The sequence below is a fragment of the Miscanthus floridulus genome, chromosome 8, assembly GCF_019320115.1.
Source record: "Miscanthus floridulus cultivar M001 chromosome 8, ASM1932011v1, whole genome shotgun sequence".
In the NCBI taxonomy this organism is placed as follows: Eukaryota; Viridiplantae; Streptophyta; class Magnoliopsida; order Poales; family Poaceae; genus Miscanthus; species Miscanthus floridulus.
The window spans coordinates 187,043,477-187,065,101 of record NC_089587.1 but is presented as its reverse complement, the minus strand read 5'-3'; the positions used below and the strand labels follow the sequence as shown (position 1 = coordinate 187,065,101).

General features: G+C 43.6%; 1 protein-coding gene across 5 annotated transcripts; it reads left to right on the top strand.

The window, feature by feature from the left end:
- Nucleotides 1–174: 174 nt before the first annotated feature.
- LOC136477756 (uncharacterized) lies at nucleotides 175–8,687 on the top strand. 5 transcript variants are annotated; one of them, XM_066476013.1, is made up of 16 exons: nucleotides 188–438; nucleotides 1,031–1,397; nucleotides 1,469–1,597; nucleotides 1,980–2,187; nucleotides 2,509–2,655; nucleotides 2,739–2,813; nucleotides 2,997–3,068; nucleotides 3,237–3,308; nucleotides 3,956–4,027; nucleotides 5,689–5,760; nucleotides 6,336–6,407; nucleotides 6,650–6,721; nucleotides 7,115–7,258; nucleotides 7,357–7,428; nucleotides 7,894–8,040; nucleotides 8,114–8,687. In XM_066476013.1, exons 2-16 carry the CDS (start codon nucleotides 1,188–1,190, stop codon nucleotides 8,296–8,298), a joined length of 1,749 nt encoding a protein of 582 aa, XP_066332110.1. In that variant the 5' UTR covers nucleotides 188–438; nucleotides 1,031–1,187; the 3' UTR covers nucleotides 8,299–8,687. The 5 variants fall into 5 exon arrangements, with proteins under 5 accessions (XP_066332115.1, XP_066332110.1, XP_066332111.1 ...); XM_066476014.1 differs by having other exon boundaries at nucleotides 188–442; XM_066476015.1 differs by having other exon boundaries at nucleotides 188–460.
- The last annotated feature ends 12,938 nt before the right edge of the window (nucleotides 8,688–21,625 follow it).

Sequence of the window (21,625 nt, the reverse complement as noted above, 5' to 3'; positions counted from 1 at the left end):
GCCTTTCCCCTTATCCCTTCCCCTCCACGGGCCCACTCCTACAGCCCTCTCCGGCTCTCCTCCCCTTCCCCACAAGCCGCTCTTGGCCTCCCGCTCCCGGTAGAACCCCACTCATCAGCGAAACTGATCCGTCGGCCCACGGGACACGTGGAGCTCTGTCGCGGCGCCGGCCCTCTCTCACTTGCATTTCCTCCCTTCCTTTTTCTCCCCCTTCGTTTCCCTTCCCCCTCCGCCACCACGCGAGAACTCGTCAGATATTTATGAGCGCAGCCGCGGGTTAATCCTCCCTTCTCGCTCCCGTGCTCCTGCTCGTGCTCGCGTTCGCAGTCGCAGTCGCAGCGCTGGGGTTGAGCCGCGAGTGGAGTGGATAAACCCTAGCCGGGGGCGTAGCTGGGTTGGTGGTGGCTTTGGCGTCGGCGACGGCCCGCTGTTCTCCGGGTGGGTGAGAATTCCGCGACCGGTTTGTACTTCGTACTGGCGGCTCCATGTTTGTGTGGGACTTCCTGTGTGCGGGGGTGGTTGAGCACTGTTCCTTTCCCCTCAATTTGGCTGAACTTTTTTGCGCTTTTCGTGCGGTAATCTATCTACCTTGGGATTTTCCAGATTTTTTTTTACCTCAGAAGGACTGATCAGTGATGTTTAGGGAGGTTCCGGTTCTCTGCTCTGTTGGATTTGTGCTGACGTTCGATCGCTGTGGTGTTTTGTTTGCTTTTTGAGTTTTAATTTTGGTACCACTACCTGGCCAGGGTTCTATTGTTTGATCCGTAGAGTATTGTTTCCGGTAGGATCGTACTGAAGAAGTCGCGATGGTTAATCGGTGTGTACTCTCAGTTTCGATTTCGTTTTACAATTGACTATTTTGGTCAGGGTGGGGTCCGAGCCCGATCGATGATTGACAAAAATCGATGTACTGTTTGCTTAATGTAAATCTGAGCACCCATACACTGATAAAAAAGTTAGCAAAAAGGCGTATGTTCATTTACAGATTTGAGTCACCGTCAAATGCTCAACAAATATGTTCATGTCGCAGAATGGAGTGGGAGGTGACGAAGGCTGCCATGGTCTGTAACTACGCCACAATTGGATTATAGGATAGTAGCTGTGCAGCTACCAGTTTCCTAGAACCAAAACAAATTGTTGATAGCGAGAAGAGTGACTGGATTTTGTTCGATACTTTCACCTCGATCATGGGTGGTGTCTGCTCAAGGAAGAGAAGCCAATTGGTGGATGAAGGTGACTCTCTCCAGACATCCCCAAGGTTCTCAAAGACCAGCAGCTTAAAACGGCTGCTGCTTACGCTGCCCCGCAGCAATTCTGATGTCTCCGGGAAGGGGCAGGGGAATGAACCTGGGCGGTGCCCGTCCCTCATGGAGTTCTGTGTGGCTAGAGTCTGCCAGGTAGTATTGTGGCTACATGTGTTTGAATTTTGATATGGAATGCCTTTTTTTTAACACAGTAGTATTTGCAGGATATCAACAAGTATTCTACTTTTGCAATGCTGCCGAGGGATCTCAGCCAGCAGATTTTCAATGAATTGGTAAATTCAAACCGTCTTACGGAGGCATCGCTTCAAATTTTTAGGGATTGTGCTCTGCAGGTAAGGTTTCTGTTCTACTATGTCTAGCATTCCTGTAGGAGTATGCCCCTACTGTTTCCCCCCAGAAGAAATTTGTTTAGCTTGCTTGTAAGTATAGCACATAGGTTGGTCCCATGAGATGCATGCCAAACTCGAGAGGTGGGATCTAGTAGTTACAATAAGCAATGCTGTCTAGCAAGCGACAATTGGAAGTTTGGAACCTCTTGTTAGATGTTTTTCTATTAGGTGCTTAAATGCTCTTTCCTCTCATTTTGGAATCGATAATCACTTTTCTATTGAGGACTTTATCTGAAACTAGCTTTCACTTTTGAGAATGATTCTTGCGTGATAATATGAGGCTATTTCATTTTGTGATAACTGTTCTTTCATGCCTCATTGTTAGGACATTGGCTTAGGGGAGTACCCTGGAGTAAATGATGCTTGGATGGAAGTAGTGGCATCTCAAAGGCAGTCATTGTTGTCGGTTGATATTTCTTGCTCTGAAGTAACTGATAGTGGAATAGATCTTCTTAGATATTGCTCAAGCATGCAAAGCTTGGCATGTAATTACTGTGATCAAATATCCGAAAGTGGGTTGGTCGTATTGTCAGGTTAGTCACATGTTTCTTGCTGAGGTTTTGTTTATTTAAATGACTTTAGTTCACTTAAGATGGATTTAAGAATGAGCTTAAAAACTCTAAACTGCATGCATGATTAATGCACTACAATCTAGTTGGTTCTTTGAATGGTGGCTTATTATCAAACTCAAATGTGTTATGAAGTCCAACCCTTACCCTAAACTTGGCCTATTGATAGCACTTCAAATACAAGTCCCTATTTTAATTTGTGTTATAGACTATTAGTCAGTTAACTTGCTATGCTTCAGAACTTGTATTTTGTTATACTAAAACTTAATGCTTCTATATCTGCAGGACTGTCAAACCTGACTTCTTTAAGCTTCAAGAGAAGTAATGCTGTTACTGCTGAAGGAATGAGAGCCTTTGCAAATTTAGTTAACTTACTAAATCTCGACCTTGAAGGTTGCCTAAAGATTCATGGTGGCCTTATTCATTTAAAAGGTCTCCTCTGGTCCTCATGAACTTTCACTACTTTCCGAGTTGTTGACTTGAAATATCAGTTGCAATGTCTTTTTATTTTCCAGATCTGACAAAGCTCGAGTCGTTGAATATGAGATATTGCAATTATATTGCGGATTCAGACATCAAATATTTAACAGGTAGCAGCATATCTGTTTGTTTCTGTGTTTCCCTCAGAAACATTATATGATATCAGTATGTCAGACAAAGCGGTTGTCTTGATAGAAATTTATCTGTTGTCATTTTCAACATAGTAAAATTTATAAGATGGCATTCCCAGATCTCCCATTTTTGCATGGTTGATGATCACCTTTCTTTTGTAGATCTTACAAATTTGAAGGACCTTCAATTGTCATGTTGTAAGATCACAGATCTGGGGGTGTCGTATATCAGAGGTAAACAATATGACAAGTTTCTTTTTTTTGTTTGGAGGTTGATCGTTTTTGCTGTGGATGTACCGCTGTCTGCTTTGGGCTTTATTTAGCTTTTTAATGTACATTGATATTTATGACCTGTGTTAAGTTTATCTAAAGTTTGACAAGTATGCTTATTCTTCCCTGTAGGCTTGCAGAAGCTCACTCACTTGAACCTAGAGGGCTGCCCAGTGACCGCTTCTTGTTTGGAAGCTATTTCAGGTCTTGCATCGTTTCCTGATAGTATCTTGTGTTGTGCTTATGAATCTTGATATTATGTGATCTCAGTCAAAGATTCATATCTGTTTCTGTTGTTTTCTTGGTTCATCAGCGTTCGGAGTTCTACCTCTGTTGCACTTCTATGGAATGATAATGTACTAACTTGCTATGATTTTTTGACCTTTTCCCTAATTAGGTGCCATAAACTGTTCTGCAATCTGCATGCAACACAAACTCTTGATTCATGTGAGGCTGGCTTATGAAATTTGTATATAATAAAGCACTCAGTCATTAGATAGATGCTTCTACAGAAAAATTACAAACTTTAAGAACAATGTGTAGATGAGGCATTTCTCTGGGAGCAAATAGAGTTTGATTGCTGTTTAGTATGATTGCTTTCTTATACTTGTTATAATCAACGCTAGCTTTCTTTAGGATTTACAACTCAGCTCTTGCAGATGAGAACTGACTGCCTGATTATATCTTGCACTGATCATTGATCTATATGGGTCATTGATTTTAGTATACTTTTCTGTCTTGTCTTGTATTTCTAGGATATTAGTTGTAGGTGTCAAATGCATCTTCTTAGCAATGGCTGGTTTTGTTTGGTCTGTAATATATCTTCACTTCATTGCCATTCACTTTTGTAGGATTGCCTTCATTGGTATTGTTGAACTTGAACCGTTGTGGTATATACAATGATGGCTGTGAATACTTTGAAGGTAAATGTAATGATACTTGCTAACTATTTCTGGACTCAGCAGTCAGTACTAGTGCAGTTTTTATAATATGCAAACATTAATATTAAGCAGCATACATGTTGTGCAGCCAGGGTGTGTTTTATATGTTTAATGGGGCGACATACATTTTGTTTGGGTAATTTTTCCTTTTGTTAAGTGGCGTGTGTTATAAGTTTAATGATTTTTTTGTGTGTGTGCATTTGCGTGTTTTTGTCAGCGCACGCTTGTGCGTGCAACATTAGATGCGAGGAATTTGCATGAAATTTGGAAAGATGTTTATGAACCTGCCCTCCACCTTTTCTTGTTCTCCTCTGTATAATGCCCAGGTTTTTAGTAAATAATAGGCAAATAACGTGCAGTTGCAAAAGGCATTTGTCGGTGTTTCGAGTAAACACCAACTAGTAAATTTCTAATATTGCGCGTCTGGCACGGATGGTGTGCTAAGAGGACATGAGGTTTATACTGGTTCGGGCAGAATGTCCCTAAGTCCAGTTAGTTGTTGTTGCTCGTGTTATTAGCACTGAAAGTTCGTAGTAGGGGTTACAAACGGTCGAGAGAGGGACAGGTCCCAAGCCTCTGGTGGTAAGGATGAACGGGTGCCGAGAGCTCGGTCGCTGCTCAGCTGTATGTTCGGGGTTCGAGTGGGATGTGTTGCGATGCTAGTGTTTTCGATGCCCTTTAGGGGACGCCCTGCTTTCCCTTTTATAGGCTAAGGGAAAGCGTGGGTTACAACGGAGGGAGAGAGGAGAACGAGAGGGAGAGGAAGTCCTTCATGATCACGGGCCTTTCTTTTCCTTTGTGCGGGTCCCGCCGACACTGCAGGTGGTGATAGGGACGGCTCCACGTCGGGCGCCTGTCCGCCAATGATGCCACGCCCTGGCGTTGTCAGCGGGTCGTGACGTCACACTCCGCCCCGGCGGGCGACACGGCGAACCAGTGTGCTGATTAGCGGCCGTACAGGGAGTAGGCAGCATAGTGACCACGCGTCCGTCACTGTGGGCGATGTGAGTTCCCTGGAATGACATGTCGCGGGCACGGGTCGTGTTGAGATGTGACCGTTCCCTGCACGATGCCAGAAGTTTGACCTTGGGTTACACTTTTTGACCCGTAGTGGTTGGCTGCAGTATGGGTCTCCGTCGGGCGAGGCGGAACGCGCCCTCAGACGTCGGGCGAGGCGGAGCGCGCCCTCAGACGTCGGGCGAGGCGGAGGCCGCCCTCGGATGTCGGGCGAGGCGGAGCCCGCCCTCGGACGTCGGGCGAGGCGGAGCCCGCCCTCGGACGTCAAGCGAGGCGGAGACAGCCTTCAGACGTCGGGCGAGGCGGAGCGTGCCCTCAGGGGTCGGCCGAAGCGGAGCCTGTGTACCTGGGGTCGGTTGGAGCTGCAGTCGCGCCCTTGACTGCCTGGAGGAATTAATGTTCAACGACCATTAGCCCCTCCCCTTCGGGTACCCTAGTATTGGTCCCCGACAGCATTTGTTTCAAGTACTCTAGAAGTTCTTACCTGCTTTTATGTGCCGTACATGATACATGCATTTAGTTAGCCACTGAGCATGTGTTACCCTGATAACTGATTTAATCATTTTTGTGCATGTCTATGTCATGCTTAACTGCTGTCTAATTCATTGCCTATTGCTGCATTCCAGGTCTTAAAAAGTTGAAGGTTTTAAACTTGGGGTTTAACTATATTACAGATGCTTGTTTGGTGCATCTCAAAGGTATGATTATCTTGTAATGTAGTTGCGAACTCATATCTTAACTTTTTAGATTTGGATGTCTGCACAATACAATGTATGCATCGAATCTATATTTTATTATTATTTCAATATTGGCTATTTGTTTCAAGGAATTGATTTTGCACATAGTATTACATCACTAGTTTATCCAATAGTTTTGTTTTCCTTTCAAGAATTAAAATGGCCTGGTTCTTCAGGGGCTTGGACGGATATTATTCTTCATTGATAAAATGAGCTAGTGATTTTTATTTCCTGTTCTTGATGCCCTGATCAATAAGCGAGAAAGACTACTTGTGGAACTAAGTGTTTGATCTAAAAAGAATCGAAATAACAAAATACATAGATCAGAGAGAAATGTTCCAAAACCAAAAGATAAAATCAAAGCATGTGATTTCCACTGGGCACTCATACATTTTTATATCCATGCATATTGCTGCCAAAGGATGACCCCCTCTTCTGTTTTGTTGCTTTTAAAGATACTGAAAATCCAGAAAATCATTGTAGAGTAGAACTTCAATGTGGTTAAAGCTAAGTTCTTGTGATTTTCTTGCTTCTAGGATTAATCAGTTTGGAGTCTTTGAACTTGGATTCGTGCAAGGTTGGAGATGATGGTCTATCACATCTGAAAGGTGAGTAACAGTTTTACTGGTTTTCAGTCTACTGCATCCTTTAGGTACAGTTCTTTTTATCATCTCTGCAATTTGTTTACTCGTTCTATTCTGTGCCTATATTCCTGCAGGTTTTCGTCAATGATATGTTATTAACTATTTGTTTGACTCAGAATTCATACATCTGTATCTGTGAATGCATGTTCCTTAAATCTTTTTAGGAATATTTGTGCTTGTAACATTATGAGCCTATGTTAATGCAGGTCTTGTGCTGCTGCAAAGCTTGGAGCTTTCTGATACAGAAGTTGGAAACAATGGACTCCAGCATCTATCTGGTCTGTCTTGACTTTTGAAAAAATATGAAATTTTTTTAGCTCTTACCTCTTAGATTAATTGAATCCTATACATGGCGAACCCTTGACGAAAGTTGTAGGGTTGCTTTTGACAGCAATATATTAATGTATGTGCTTTCGCCAAATATAAAAAGAGAATGTTCTAAACTTCTAATTTGTGATGCAAAGTTGCTAGCTTCCTATGTGGAAACTGTATGCGACTCTTGACAAAACATGGATTATGTGAATATTAGAGTTATAAGTGCATATTTTACTTGTTTCACTGTGCGTCTTTTTTCCCTTCTAAATGCATTATTTCAGTGGCATGCTTATAAATGCACTGTTTTTTCTAGTTGTTAAATAGTTTAATGGAGAAGACTCCATGTATTTTCGCAGGTCTTTGTAATCTGCAAAGTATTAATCTCTCATTTACTTTGGTCACGGACATTGGTATGAAGAAGATCTCCATGTTGAATTCGCTGAAGTCAGTTAACCTTGACAATCGCCAAATTACTGATGTTGGCTTGGCAGCACTTACAAGTATGTATCATACATGGATTGTTTGTACAAGATCCTTACTGTTCCATTTATACTGGTATTTGGTAGTTCCCACTAATATATGGGGTTGGATGATGCAGGTCTCACAAGGCTGACTCATCTTGACCTTTTTGGAGCTCACATAACTGACTATGGCACAAACTGCTTCAGATGTAAGAGCATACTTCAAAATCAGTTTCAGTTGCAAAATTGGTTGTTAAGCTATGAAAAATTGATGTGTTCTATCCAGAGGCTAGTCACAGCTAGTTTATACTTTTCAGTAGTCAATAATCTTCGAATATGTAGTAATACCAGCTATATTTATGAGGTGAGTTTCATGGAACAACACCCTAACTAACTTGGCACACTATGTTATCAAAAAAAAAAAAAACTTGGCACACTACATTTGTCCGCTATGACTTGGTTGTGGTGGTCATATAGGAGTATATAAAATGACTGAAGCACTGTACAGAAATACCTTTTGCTGGGCCCTGTTGAGTTGGCGAGCTTGTTGGTCATGTTGTTTAGGCATACCTGTTCCTATTTGGAGATAATTCTGGGGATACATTGTTGGACATTAGTTATCTTTTCTGTGACTAAGCAGGCCACATCATTTGACACAATTTATGTTGCTGCAGATTTTAAGAATCTTCTTTCTCTTGAAGTCTGTGGTGGGTTCGTAACTGATGCTGGAGTGAAGAACATCAAGGATCTGAAGGCTCTGACGCTGCTGAATCTTTCTCAAAATGTTAATCTGACAGACAAAACCTTGGAGCTGATCACTGGTATTGTTCTTCCATGCCGGAATAAGTTTACTTCTTTTTTACAGTTCAAATCTCATGGCCATCTGGTTTACAGGCCTGACTGCTTTGGTCAACTTGAACGTGTCAAACTCGCGGGTGTCCAATGCTGGTCTCAAACACCTGAATGACCTGCAGAACCTGCGTTCACTCTCTCTAGACTCCACCCGGGTCACGGCAAACGAGATGAGGAAGCTCCGAGCAACAATGCTGCCTAATCTGATCAGCATGCGGCCAGAGTAGCTTTTACACTTGGTACCTGTTGTAAATAATCATCAGGTTCGAGCAGTCTGTTCTGTAGATAAGTATCTTGGAAGAGCCTGAAATGAAGGCAGGCATATATAAGTCAACAATGATTTTAACGAGTGGTAGGTGTTCTGCTATATGTCAGCGAGCTCGTTCGTTTCGGGTGATACTGAGAAATGGCAGTTGCTTTGCACCGTGCGTGCACCCTACAAGGCGCGATGGGAAGAGAGAGAATTGGAAATAGCGCGCTTCCTCGCCATCTGGGATGCTTATGTGTGTCGATCTTGTTATGTTTGGTTAAGGCCGTGTTTAGTTTCTTTCTCTAAAGTTTACTCTGTTTGATATATAAAGTATTAAATATAGACTAAAAAATAACTAATTGCATATATTACGACTACTTGACTACTTTGTGAGACGAAATTTTTAAGTCTAATCAGTAAACATGTGCTAGTGATGGATTAATTAGGTTTAATAAATTCCTCTCGTGAATTACTGAGGATTTCTATAATTTATTTTATTATTACTATTTGAATACTTCGATGAGACATCCTAAACTTTATTCTGGGTTTAAACACCACCTAAATTGAATTGTAGTTAAGTGTGCGTTACGTTGGTGTCCGATGAGCACTGCGTGCTTATTTTCTGTCTCTCTCACGTATGCTGTTCATGTTTTTCGCTTTCACTCTGCAACCACAAAGATGGGCGGTGACTATCGGGTATATAAAGTTATCCTTAGAGGCTATGTTTAGATCTACGGTCTAAAGTTTTGTCTTAGCACTATTTAGATTCTCTAGTCTAAGTTTAGTTTGTTAAAGGTTAAACTTTAGATCATTTTAGCTCACTGGTGTCGTCTAATGAATGAAGGAACGGTGGTTCGTTAAATTTTAGAACATTTTAAACTATATGTTTAGAGTCTTAAGAGCTAAATTGATTTAAAGTTTTAATTGCTAAAACTTAGATCATGGAATCTAAACAGGCCCTGAGGGGTGGTGTCAGTGACGAATGGTGTCTCCTGTTTAGGCGTGGGTCCGTGGGTGTTCGTGTTTTTTTTTTGAGAGAGATCTGGTTATCCTGCTTATTAGGCCGCGCAGAGGGGGTCTGTTTGGATGGATGCCAGTTTGTTTGGACGGAGGCCTTACCGGCAAATGCATCCTAGGTAGATGTCCAAACGAACGCATGCCTTCGTGGCATCTCTTATTATCAAACGAGCTTTGGCCGCCAGCCAGGGCATCCACGTCGCCCGAAAAATTTCCAGCCGTTCGATATCGCGTTGGACGTCCCAGATTTGTTATAGCGGATTTCGTTGTAAGCGGCTTCCCCTGCTTCTCGCCTTTTCCAGCTTCTCCTCAGCTTCTGCTCGGCTTCTCCGGCTCCTCGTCGGAATCCGCCCAGACGAATATATTCGCGCCTCCTGCTTCAGCTTCTAGACGCTTCTCCTTTCCCCGTCCTCTCTCCTCTTCCCTCTCTCCCCCACGGCTGACGGGCGACGGCAGGGCGACGGTGCCTCGCGCCGGCCGCGACCCGCGCCTGTCGCCGCCCTCGCCCTCCTCCTCCTCCCCCCTCGCGTCGCCTCGTGCTAGCCGGACCACTGCCGGCGGCACACCGCATGAAGCGGTGTCGGCCCGCGACGCCGTGGCGCCGCGCGTGCCCCACCGGCCGCGGCCGCCACAGTGCAAGGCGCTGCGCGAGTGGGCCTCACCGTGGGCTGCCGGCGCGGGTCCCCCCCCCCCCCCCCCCCCCCCGCGTGCAGCCTCCTACCGATGTTGCGCACCTGCTTCTGTGCAACAGGAAACCCTAGGTGCCTCTCCGTCTCATCTATCGCTGCCTCTCCCTTCTCGTCCCGAATCGGGTGCCGTACCGGTGCGGGAAGCGCTCGGTGCAGCCGGATCGAACGGCGCGCCAGCGCGGGGAGCCGTCAATGCAGCCATCGCCCGCCGCGACGGCCCCGCCCCGGCCGCATCGGCTGTGCGAGCGCCCTCCGCTGACGCGGCCGCACCCAGCGCAGCCCGACCCCGCCTGCGTCGTGACCGGCCCCGTTGACGCGACCGAAGCCAGTCCAGCTGCATCCTCTGCTCTATTTCGTCCTCCCTGACCTTGCTTTGTCCTGCTACGGTGACCTCAAAAAAAACCTATATCTCCTTTGCCACCTTTTCTCAGTAGTTCGTTTTGTTGTGGTTGCTTGATTGTACAGGAATGAAGCAAAGTTGCATCCAGTTCAATTGACAATGTTGTACAGCACCCAGCTGTACTTCACCTGCTCATCTTGTGTATCTGTTGTTGCTATCCTTAGCATTACATGTAGTTTACTTTTCTTTTAAAAGAAAGATATCTTCCCCATAGGTCATACTGATAGATGACATAGAAGCGGTGGGGAAGAAAGGAGCTACAATGAAGGTGCGAGCTGGATTCTACCGCAACATCCTCCTTCCCAAGGGCAAGCCTACGCTTCTAGCCCCAGAAGTCCTCAAGTAATTTCACACTCACTGCATTGTAGTAATTTCACACTCACTGCATTATAGCCCTTGGTTATTGTAACAGAACCGACCAAATTATAAGAACGTAAGTACAAAAACAATCACCGAAGTGATTGTTTTTGTACTTACGTTCTTATAATTTGGTCGGTTTTGTTACAGCTGACATCAGAGCAAGATTCGACACTAAACATGTCATTTGTGTATTTAAAACAAAAGTATTTGTGAAAATTCTAAATTAAATACTAAGTGTTGCCAGTGGTCATATCCTTTATGCCCAAATAAGGACTCTTAGGTGGCTTATTAAAGTACTAACTTGGGGGTTCCTACTTGTTTCTGTTTCGTTGTCCATACGGCATGCTATTGTATGGATGCCATTCGCTTGGGCGGTAATGTATGGATCAAAATACCTCTATGCTCTAGTAAGTGGGAGTTGTGAGAGCATGACCATCCAACCGTCGGTCTAGGGGAGAGTAGTTGTGGTTGCTCGCATACTTACATGTTCGATCATGTATCTATGAGAGTACTTAAGTGTGGGTATCTCTGTTGGGTAGCTGTGATACTAGAGTATATACATCGGGGGATGTATGTATGAAAGTATTTAGTTTACTGCTTACTTTACATGCCTTTTTGGGAAATTAGTGGGCTGAAATGAAATTTGCTGCAGGTACACTAACAACGTATCGTTGTAGATCGACTAGCTACTGTATACGAGAGAACGTATGTATGCCACAGTATATTTCGCTAGCCTTTAAATTTTTCTAGGTTTGTGAGGACGTATGGATCATGCATGCATCATGTTCAAGCATACATGGCATTCTTGCATTACTCCCTCCTTTAAAATTTGATGGTCTCGACTAATTAAATTTCATATCCCTTAAATGATTCTCCCCTTACGTTGCAATTTTTTGCTATAGATGGCGCACACGAAACGCACTGCTCGTAAGCCACCGGAGGCAGGGCACCTCGTCACCAGTTAGCTCCTCGTGAGCCCCGTCCTGAGCCTACTGAGGAGGAAAGGTTGAGGGCGGAGCTGGCCTGGGTGACTGCTGAGAGGAGTGCGGCTCAGCAGCGTTTGGAGCAAGTAACACAGGAACGGGATCAAGAGACCCTAGAGGTACAGAAGTTGACAGTTGCTCACCGCAACTGTGAACATATGTTGATTCACGTGCTGAACCAGCGGAATAAAGCCTAGAATGAAGAGAATGCATTGAGAGCGCGACAGGTTGAGCTAGAGCAGCAGTTGGCAGCTGCAGAAGAATACAATGACCATCTCCATGAGGAGGTTCACCTATTACACAATCAGCTTCACCCTCTCCTGCCCCTAATGATGAGAATGACAATGAGGATGAGATGGGCTCTGGTGTCATCATGGCTGAAGATGATGATGACATTGAGGTTATTGGACCTGAGGATGTTCCACCTGAAGAGGAGGAAGATGAGGAGTTAGAACCTGCTAGTGATGAAGATGGAGGAGAGATCTTTGACACTGACTCCGAGGATGATGCGTAGTTTAGCTTACTACTTAGCTAATGCGCTAGAGCTAGTCTTTTGTTGATCCTCATGCATGAACGAGTAGCTTTGTAATAAGTTAATCTTTGGGATGTAATATCGAACCCTATGATATCTTTGATGTAAGTTTAGAACCTCTATGGCTTGGATGTAACCTATCAAACGTGTTATGCTCCACGTATGTGAGCCTTTGATAAATTCCGTCTATGCGGTCTATAGATCTCGTTGTTGGTTAAGTTCATCGCATTAATGTGTCAATTGATGCGCTTGATGAGTTGGGTGATTGTGATGGATGATTGTGCCTCTGTTGATTGTATAAATTCATTCTCTCTAATAGAATTAGTTTGGCATAATTATACAATTCATCTACAAAATTTTCTACATCGTCAGTGCTCATTGGCTATATATTTTGCAGATGGCTTATAATCTTCATCGCGGTCATAGCCTTGGAGATGAGGAATAACCACCTCCTTCACCACCGCCCACACCAGCTGAGCTAATGCAGACAGTCATCGAAAGTCAGCGCATGCTAGCTGAGGCTATGCGCCAACTGGCTAACCACGATGATAGACATGTCCGCCAGGGACTCGAGCCAAACCAGTATAGCAGCTTTAAGGACTTCATGGACACAAAGCCTCCTATCTTTAGAGAGGCAGAAGAACCATTACAAGCTGATGAATGGTTGAGTACGATAGAGCAAAGGTTTGGATTGCTCCGATTGACAGAAGGTATGAAGGCCTCGTATGCAGGACACCAGCTCCAAGGCCCTACAGGCATCTGGTGGAACCATCACCGGATCACCTTCCCTGCAAACGTCGAGGTGGTTTGGGACCAGTTCCAGGAAGCTTTTAGGGGACATTTTATCCCTCCTGGTCTCATAGCAATCAAACATACCGAGTTCATGAAGCTAACTCAAGGTAGCAAGAGTCTTAATGAATACCTTCAGGCATTTAACAACCTGGCGAGGTATGCTCCTGAGTTTGTTGATACTGATGCCAAAAAGATAGCTAGTTTCAAGAGGGGACTTTCCCCTAAACTGATGAAGTCTCTAGGCAACTGTAAGTGTGTCACCTTCAATGAGTTTGTCAGTGACACCCTGACTCAGGAGAATAATGATAAGGTATATGCTGCTTCCAAGACCCGTAAAAGAAACTTTGAGGTAGGTGCTTCTCAGTCTAAGGCACTAGTGGTATCCAAAACCCAATATCGTCCACCCAATGCTAATGTCCGGTACTGTCCACCTTAGAAGAAGAATCAAGCTAAAACTAGTTTCCGCAAGGGGTACACAGTTTCCTTGCCAAAGAATACCTCTGGGCAGGGCAACTCCAATGTCCCACCAGCTAACAGGCCGTGTTGGAACTATAACAAGCCTGGTCACTGGGCTAGTAATTGTCCCTATCCTCCCAAGCAGAATGCTCAGGGAAACATCCATCAGGGGCGTGTTCACTACACTACTGTGGAGGAAATTCCTGCTGGTGAAGTGGTCACCGCTGGTAAGTTTCTTATTAATGATCACCCTGCAGTTGTGCTCTTTGATTCGGGTGCTTCACATTCCTTTGTGAGTTCTACTTTTGCATCTAAGCATAAGACAAATGTGATTACAATTGTCAAGGGGGGATATTGTATTAGTGCTGCTGGAAATAATATCATGACTAACCAAGTAGTTAAAGATGTAAAGATTGAGATTGGGGATCGAGAGTTCCTTGCGGATCTTGTAGTTCTACCAGGGGTAGGAATTGATGTAATCCTAGGGATGAAGTGGATGAGCGGGAATGGAGTGTTGATCAATACATCAACCCATGTGGTAATGTTGAGAGATCCTATGGATAAGAAGAGTTTTCTAGTGCAGTTGCCTCGTGATATCGCTATCCATAATACAGCCAATGCTACCCTAGCCAAAGCCAATAAGGATATACTGGTTGTCTATAAGTTTCCAGATGTCTTCCTTGATGACTTGCCTGAATTACCTCCGAACCATGAAGTAGAATTCAAGATAGAACTCATTCTGGGTATGGCTCCTATTTCTCAAAGGCCCTATAGAATGTCGCCCAATGAGTTGGCTGAGCTAAAGATTCAGTTGAATGAGCTATTAAAGAAAGGTTTGATTCGGCCTAGTTCTTCTTCTTGGGGTTGTCCGACTATCTTTGTGAAGAAGAAGGATGAGTCTCTGCGCATGTGCGTGGATTATCGCCCCCTTAATGCTGTTACTATCAAGAACAAATACCCTCTTCCTCGCATCGATATTCTGTTTGATCAAGTCTCCAAAGCTAAGGTATTCTCCAAGGTTGATTTGAGGTCTGGCTACCATCAGATCAAAATTCGTCCTGAAGATATACCTAAGATAGCTTTCTCTACTCGTTATGGCTTGTTCGAATATCTTGTCATGTCTTTTGGGTTGACAAATGCTCGGCACACTTTATGTACCTGATGAATTCAGTATTCATGCCGAAATTGGACAAGTTCGTCGTCGTGTTCATTGATGATATCCTTGTATATTCTCAAAATGAAGAAGAGCATGCTGAACATCTGAGAATTATTTTAACTCGATTATGTGACAACCAGCTTTATGCTAAGTTCAGCAAGTGCGAATTCTGGTTGAACAAGGTACCTTTTTCTAGGTCATGTGTTATCTGGAGATAGAATTTTGGTTGACCCTACTAAGGTGCAAGAAGTCCTAGACTGGAAGGCACCTATTATGGTCACAGAAGTCCAAAGTTTCCTGAGTTTGGCTGTCTATTATCGTCGTTTCATCCCGGATTTCTCTAAAATCACCAAGCCCATGACTCGACTACTTCAAAAGGATAAGAAGTTTGTGTGGACTCCGAAGTGTGAAGAGGCTTTCCACACTTTGCGGACCTTACTAACTTCTACTCCTGTATTGGCACAACTTGACATCGAGAAGCCTTTTGATGTCTATTGTGATGCATGTGGCACCGGTTTGGGGTGTGTTCTTATGCAGGAGAGCCGAGCCATTGCTTATGCTTCGCATCAGCTTCGAAAGCATGAAGTCAATTATCCTACCCATGACTTAGAGCTAGCCACGGTTGTTCATGCCCTGAAGATTTGGAGACATTACTTGCTAGGTAATGTGTGCAACATCTATACTGACCATAAAAGTCTCAAGTACATCTTTACTCAACCCGAGTTGAACATGCGTCAACGACTATGGTTAGAATTAATCAAAGACTACAACCTTCAAGTGCACTACCATCCTGGCAAGGAAAATGTGGTTGCTGATGCCTTAAGCAGAAAGGCCCATTGCAATTCCTTAGTTAGTGAAGACTTTCATCTGGCACACCTCCTTCATCCTATAGTACTCCACAATATCACTGTGGATTGCTCTCTTAGAAGTCGAATTATTGAACTCTAGAAGACTAATGTGGGTGTGTTTCACATCAAGCGGAAGATGAAAGAGTAGGAGACCAAGCACTTTAGGGTCAATGTCAAAGGAATTCTCTGGTTTGATGATAGGCTTGTAGTACCCAAAGACAAAGAACTTAGAAATCAAATTATGGCTAAAGCCCATTCTTCTAGATTGTCCATCCATCCTGGTAGCAGTAAAATGTATCAAAATCTTAAGCTGTATTATTGGTGGACCAAGATAAAGAAAGAAATCGCAGCCTACGTGGCAAGGTGTGATAACTGTTGCAGATTCAAGGCTATTCACATGAAGCCTGGGTTATTGCAGCCACTCTCTATTCCTGGCTAGAAGTGGGAAGAAATTGTTATGGATTTCATTGTTGGGTTACCCACTACCAAAAAGGGTTTTGATTCCATCTGGGTTATCGTAGATCGTCTAACCAAATCCGCTCACTTTATTTCGGTCAAGTCTACCTATCACCCTCACAATTATGCTGATATTTATTTTCAACAAGTGGTACATCTCCATGGTGTACCCAAATCCATTGTTTCAGATAGAGGACCGCAATTCATGGCTCGCTTTTGGGAATGCTTACATCAGAATCTTGGCACTCATCTAATCCGCAGTTTTGCCTATCATCCGCAAATATCGGGACAGACTGAGCGTGTTAATCAAATTCTTGAAGACATGCTTAGAGCTTGTCTTATCTCTTGCAAAGGCTCTTGGGAGGAATGGTTGCCTCTCACTGAATTCTCTTATAACAACAGTTATCAAGAGAGTATCAAGATGGCTTTTGAAGCGCTATATGGCCGCAAGTGTAGGACTCCTTTAAACTAGGTAGAACCTAGAGAAAGAAGATTCTATGGTATTAATTTTGTAAAAGAAGCCAAAGAGCAAGTCCAAACTATATAGAAGAATATGACTACCGCTCAGGCTAGACAAAAGAGCTATGCTGATAAGAGAAGAAAACCTATTGAGTTTGAAGTAGGTGACCATGTTTATCTGAAGGTATCCCCTATGAGAGGAGTAAAACGTTTTAGAATCAAAAGGAAGCTTGAGCCTCGATATGTTGAACCTTACCAAATTATCGAGAAAAGTGGAAGAGTAGCCTATAAACTCAATCTACCACGTGAAATGGGAGCTATATTCTTGGTATTCCATGTGTCTCAGCTGAAGAAGTGTCTCTGTATTCCTGAGGAAAGAGTAGCAACGAGGAGAATCAACTTGAAATCTAATCTTTCTTATGAGGAGAAGCCCGTGCAGGTTCTGGATACTCAAGAAAGGGCGACTCGTAGGCGAGTAGTTAAGTTATACAAGGTAGTTTGGAGTAATTATAGTGATCGGGATGCAACATGGGAGCGAGAAGATTATCTAAAGGAAAAATTTTCAACTTTCTATACTAAATGGTACGCTTTCCAAATCTCAGGACGAGATTTTTCTAAGGGGGGAGGGCTGTAACACCCTAGGTGTTTGGCTCCCACAAAATTGCATTTCATTTCATAAACATGTGCATCATCTACCTCATCATGTCATTGTTACTGAAACATGTATATGCAACATTCTCAATTATGTTTGTTTCATACTTGATTGCTTGTGAATGGTAGTTAGTGCCACATGTGAATGCAACATGAGTTTCTCATACCTTGAAACATGGCAACATGGTAGTGTAATATGACAAGTTTAAAATTGCAACAAAGTCATGAAACATGTGAAACATGGAATTGCAACAGTAGGGTAATTTGAGTGTTTTGTTGTTTCATCACATGTGATACTTAGAAGTTGGTGTAGCACTTGTGTAGAGTGGTTAATTATGGTCTAATACACCTTAACTACACTTAGGGTAATTGATGGGACATTGTTCATGTGGACCAAAATGACTAAATTGCCCTCTAGGTGGAGGTTTGACTTTAGGATGACCTATAAAGTGACTCTGTTTAACTGATTAAAAAGTCCAACCTAGAGACCTTGCATGGATGTGTACCCTTTACCAAAGTTGTAGCCAATTTATCAAGGAACAAAAGTCTCAATATGACTATCTCATGAAAATGGCTAGAACATGCTCAAACAGGGCCCACAAGTTAGGTTTCCCTACTGATTTCAGACTTAGAAAAATTCTTCAGTCAAGCCCTGACTTACAGTTTCATGAGCCCCTCTTTGAGACCTTGTATCTCCCAATCCATACCGAATTAGTCCAAGCCCCAATTGACAATGTTGTAGTACTACTGTAGCTCTACAAATTTGCTATTACTACCTACCACTAACTCAGGCTAGATTACGAGCTTTGAGGCGATGAATTGGCGCTATCAGTCATGCCACTGGACCTCGATTCAGTCGTTTCAAAAAATGTTCAGTGAACACCGTGGCCGACCGGTTCAGAGGCTGGCCACCACATGGCGTGCATGCTCAGCTAGCACCTCCACGTCGCGCACCCGTGCTCCCAGATGAAAGCCAAGCCAGCGCCTCGCTCACTCCCTCTTCCTCTCGCCATTTCCCTCTCTGCCATCCTCTTCCAAGCGTGCGCGGTGACCGGGAAGACCGTGGCCGCCGCCGAGCCAAATCACTTAACCGAGCACCATTGTTCGATTCCCCTAAACCACAGCACCACCGTGAGCCCCTCCATGTCCTCGACCTCACCGAAACCTAGTCCTCGCCTCAGGTAGGGCTCACCGTGAAGGTGGCTCCACCAGGTCGCCATGTTCGCCGCCGGCCGAGCTAGCACGTGGCTGTGCCGCTCGAGCCTCTTACCACCCCCTCTTTCCCTTGCTTGAGGTCCAGTTAGTGATGCTGATGCTCATAGGGTAGACCATTAGGGCCATGATGTCGTCGGCTCGCCGGAGCTGGCCAACCCATGGCTGTGCACCACCATGGCCGTCGCCATTTCCCCTAGCCACCGCAATTGCTGCAATCAATGGTACCCCTAGGTGCGCACGGGTGAGGTGAACACACTAGTACCCATGGCCTCGCCGGAGCTGCCACCGGCGGCGAGCTACCGCCGTCGCTCTTCTTCCCTCCCCTGTCTTTCTCTCTGACTAGCGGGGCCCGCTTGTCAGCAGCCGCACACAGGCGGGAGTCGATCTTGGGCCACGCCATGTTTCTAGGCCGTGCTGAGTGTGCTAGCGCGCGCGTCGCAGGCCGCAATGGCTTTCCGGGCCGGCCCAGTAGCTGGTTAGGGTTTCCAATTTGTTTTGTTTTATTCTTTTTCACAGATTTGGGTACAGATTCAAAAATGTATATCTCTTGGTTGGTAGATCCAAATGATGTGGTTCCAATTTTGTTGAGTTCCTGGTAATGTCTAGTTTATATTAAAAATATAATTTATGCCATGTTCTGTTATGAAAAATGGAGTTGCTAATTATCTCTTTTAATCATGTGGGAAATAGGGGTAATTATATCTTTTTTGTGTAGCTCCAAATGGCATGAAATTTTTATGGTGTACTGCTCATATCATGAATAACTTGTAGTTAAATTTTCATACACTTTGGACACTGTATGTAGGAGTTATGTAATTCTTTTGTTTGCATAGATGGATCTTGTGTGAATTTTCATAATTTTTCTATAGATCCAGTAAAGGTAAAATTTGGTGAGTGCTATTCTTATGCTAGAATGATACTAGGAAAAATATGAAATCTGTTGCTTGACACTTTTTAATAGGGTTTCCTAATTATGCTAGAAATAGACCTGCCATCTGTTATTTTTGATACAGCAAGTTCTGCTTGTCCAATTGCTTTGAAATTTTATGGTAGTCTATGTGAAGCATGAGGTAGCTACTGTAATTTTTGTAGATTTTTTTGTACAGTTTTACTATATGTTGCTTTAATCACCTAATTAACTAAATAAATTAGAAAAGGATATTAAATAATTTATTTAGAAGTTGGCACTATACTTTCTGACGTTCTTCTAGTCTGCACAACAAGTTGGTAAACTTGGTTTGGTCTAATTATGCTTTTGCATCATCACTAAATATTTAATTTAGTAAACCTGCCATTTCTGGACAGATTCTATGTTTACTTGAATTCGATTTGATTAATATAAGAATCATGCTTTGATGTTTACAAATGAATTGTAGAGAATTTCATAAGCTTTCCAGAATATCCTCTTGAAAGTCATTTGAATTTGTAGAACTCTTGTTGTGATTGAATTAAGGAACTGCTCGTTTGCATATGAAACCTTAACTGTTGATTTAAGCATGCCTTTACTATTCCTAAGCTTGTGGTAATGTTCCTAGGTGTTAGGCCTTTAACTGAAGATGAGCATCTTTATCTTAGGTTATGCAAGTTAGGTAAGTTGATCTTGTTCTTCGAGTTAAGTTAGATACATGTTTTAAAGTGATTTGAATAGAGCTATTCTTAATCGGTAAACGAGTGTCTAGTGATGTTTTCGTTAAATACTTACTGTTATCCATTCATCATGAGCATCATGTCATTCCTTATGCATCCATGATATTTATCTTGTGCATCTGCATGCAATAGGTGTACCGAAAGGGGTGACACTGCTGGAATTCGAGGAATCGAGCGGGGAGCAGCAGCAGCCAACACCGGAGGTTTAGGAGGTGCAGCCCTTGGGAGAAGTGTCTGATGAGGTCGCCGTTGAGTGCCCAGATCACCGTCCGTGTAACTTTGTGAAAGGCAAGCCCCAGAGCATATTAAACCTCCTAACTTCTGAAATGCAATTAAAGTATTATTGTTACATATATATTGTTGCATTAAGTTTAGGTGTTGGATGCAAACACTTGCTGCATTGGTTATCCAATCCTTGCTCAGATATTGATACCCTGAATCCTATGTAGCTCAGGCTCATGTTGTGCTTAGCCCTGCTTAAACGCGGTAGAAGTCAGGTGATTTCCTATCATCTACGAGCTATAGAGATATACATATGGCACGATTGGCTATATTTGCTATCGTGGAAAAGAACCTGTCTTAATTTGAATTGAAGACCGGGCGAAGGCTTGTCGGTTTGTAGTGACTCCGTCTGTGTCGCTTAAGGACTAAATCTTGGAGCCTTTCCTGTTCATGTTGAACGCATGCCTCTCTCTTAGTTGGCCGGGTCTGGAGACCGACCACGAAGCCGAGTAGCTCACCTCAGGCCGGGAGTCGATAAGTATAAAGTACGCCTCGGAAGGGAATCGTAGGCGTGAGTCCAAGGGCAGGTGATTTAAAAGTCCTGATCATCCTGGCAGAAGGGTAATCTCTGAGAGTGCTGGTGCTGATCGAACCCGCGAATTTGGTTCCTGAGTTGTGCCAAAGGTGACCCACGGCTACCCTTGCAAAGTATGCCAGGGTGAGAGTTAGGAATACCCCTCAGCTGAGTTGTAATTCGATTCGAGTCGCCGTCTCTCACTGGTTAGTGAGAACTTGACGGGCTTATCTCCAAAGTAGATACACTAAATAACATAATGGTTTAGGAATGATGGTATGATGATGACAGCCTTATTATACCTGCTATGGTTAATATTGTTTGCTCCTAATAAGTGAGTGCTCTAGTACAGGTGCTAATCTATTGGACAGGTAAATGATGATAAACTTGATGCTAAGTTTAAATTGGTCACTATATTCATAAGCTCTTTTATGCGACTATGTCAAGCTAGCCCACCTCATAACCCTTGCATGACCCTTGGTGTCCTTTATTTCTAGTTTTGACGGGTAAGTCTAGCTGAGTACCTTCTCGTACTTAGGGTTTATCTCCCACCTGTTGCAGATGGCCAGTTCTACTTTGGTTACTGCAAGTATTGCCTTCTCTTGGCTAGGGATGAAGACTAGACCGTTGGGTACGGTCTCTCCTAGTTCTCGTACCTAAAGATGCTTTTGGTGGGACATGACTAAGATCTGGCAATGTATTTGAAACTATGAAGTTATGTACTAAACTATGTTGCTTCCGCAAATTTGAACTTGGTTTGTAATATTTTATTTGAACTCTGATGGATGTAATCCGAATGCCACTTGTGAAATGTTGTAACGAATGATGTGTTGTGTTGAATCACTAT

Bases quoted from the DNA above. Each gene is read 5' to 3' on its own strand.
- LOC136477756 (XM_066476013.1), top strand. From the start codon at position 1,188: ATGGGTGGTGTCTGCTCAAGGAAGAGAAGCCAATTGGTGGATGAAGGT. The intron at 6,722-7,114 runs GTCTGTCTTGAC...GTATTTTCGCAG, and splicing joins TGGACTCCAGCATCTATCTG to GTCTTTGTAATCTGCAAAGT. The intron at 7,429-7,893 runs GTAAGAGCATAC...ATGTTGCTGCAG, and splicing joins TGGCACAAACTGCTTCAGAT to ATTTTAAGAATCTTCTTTCT.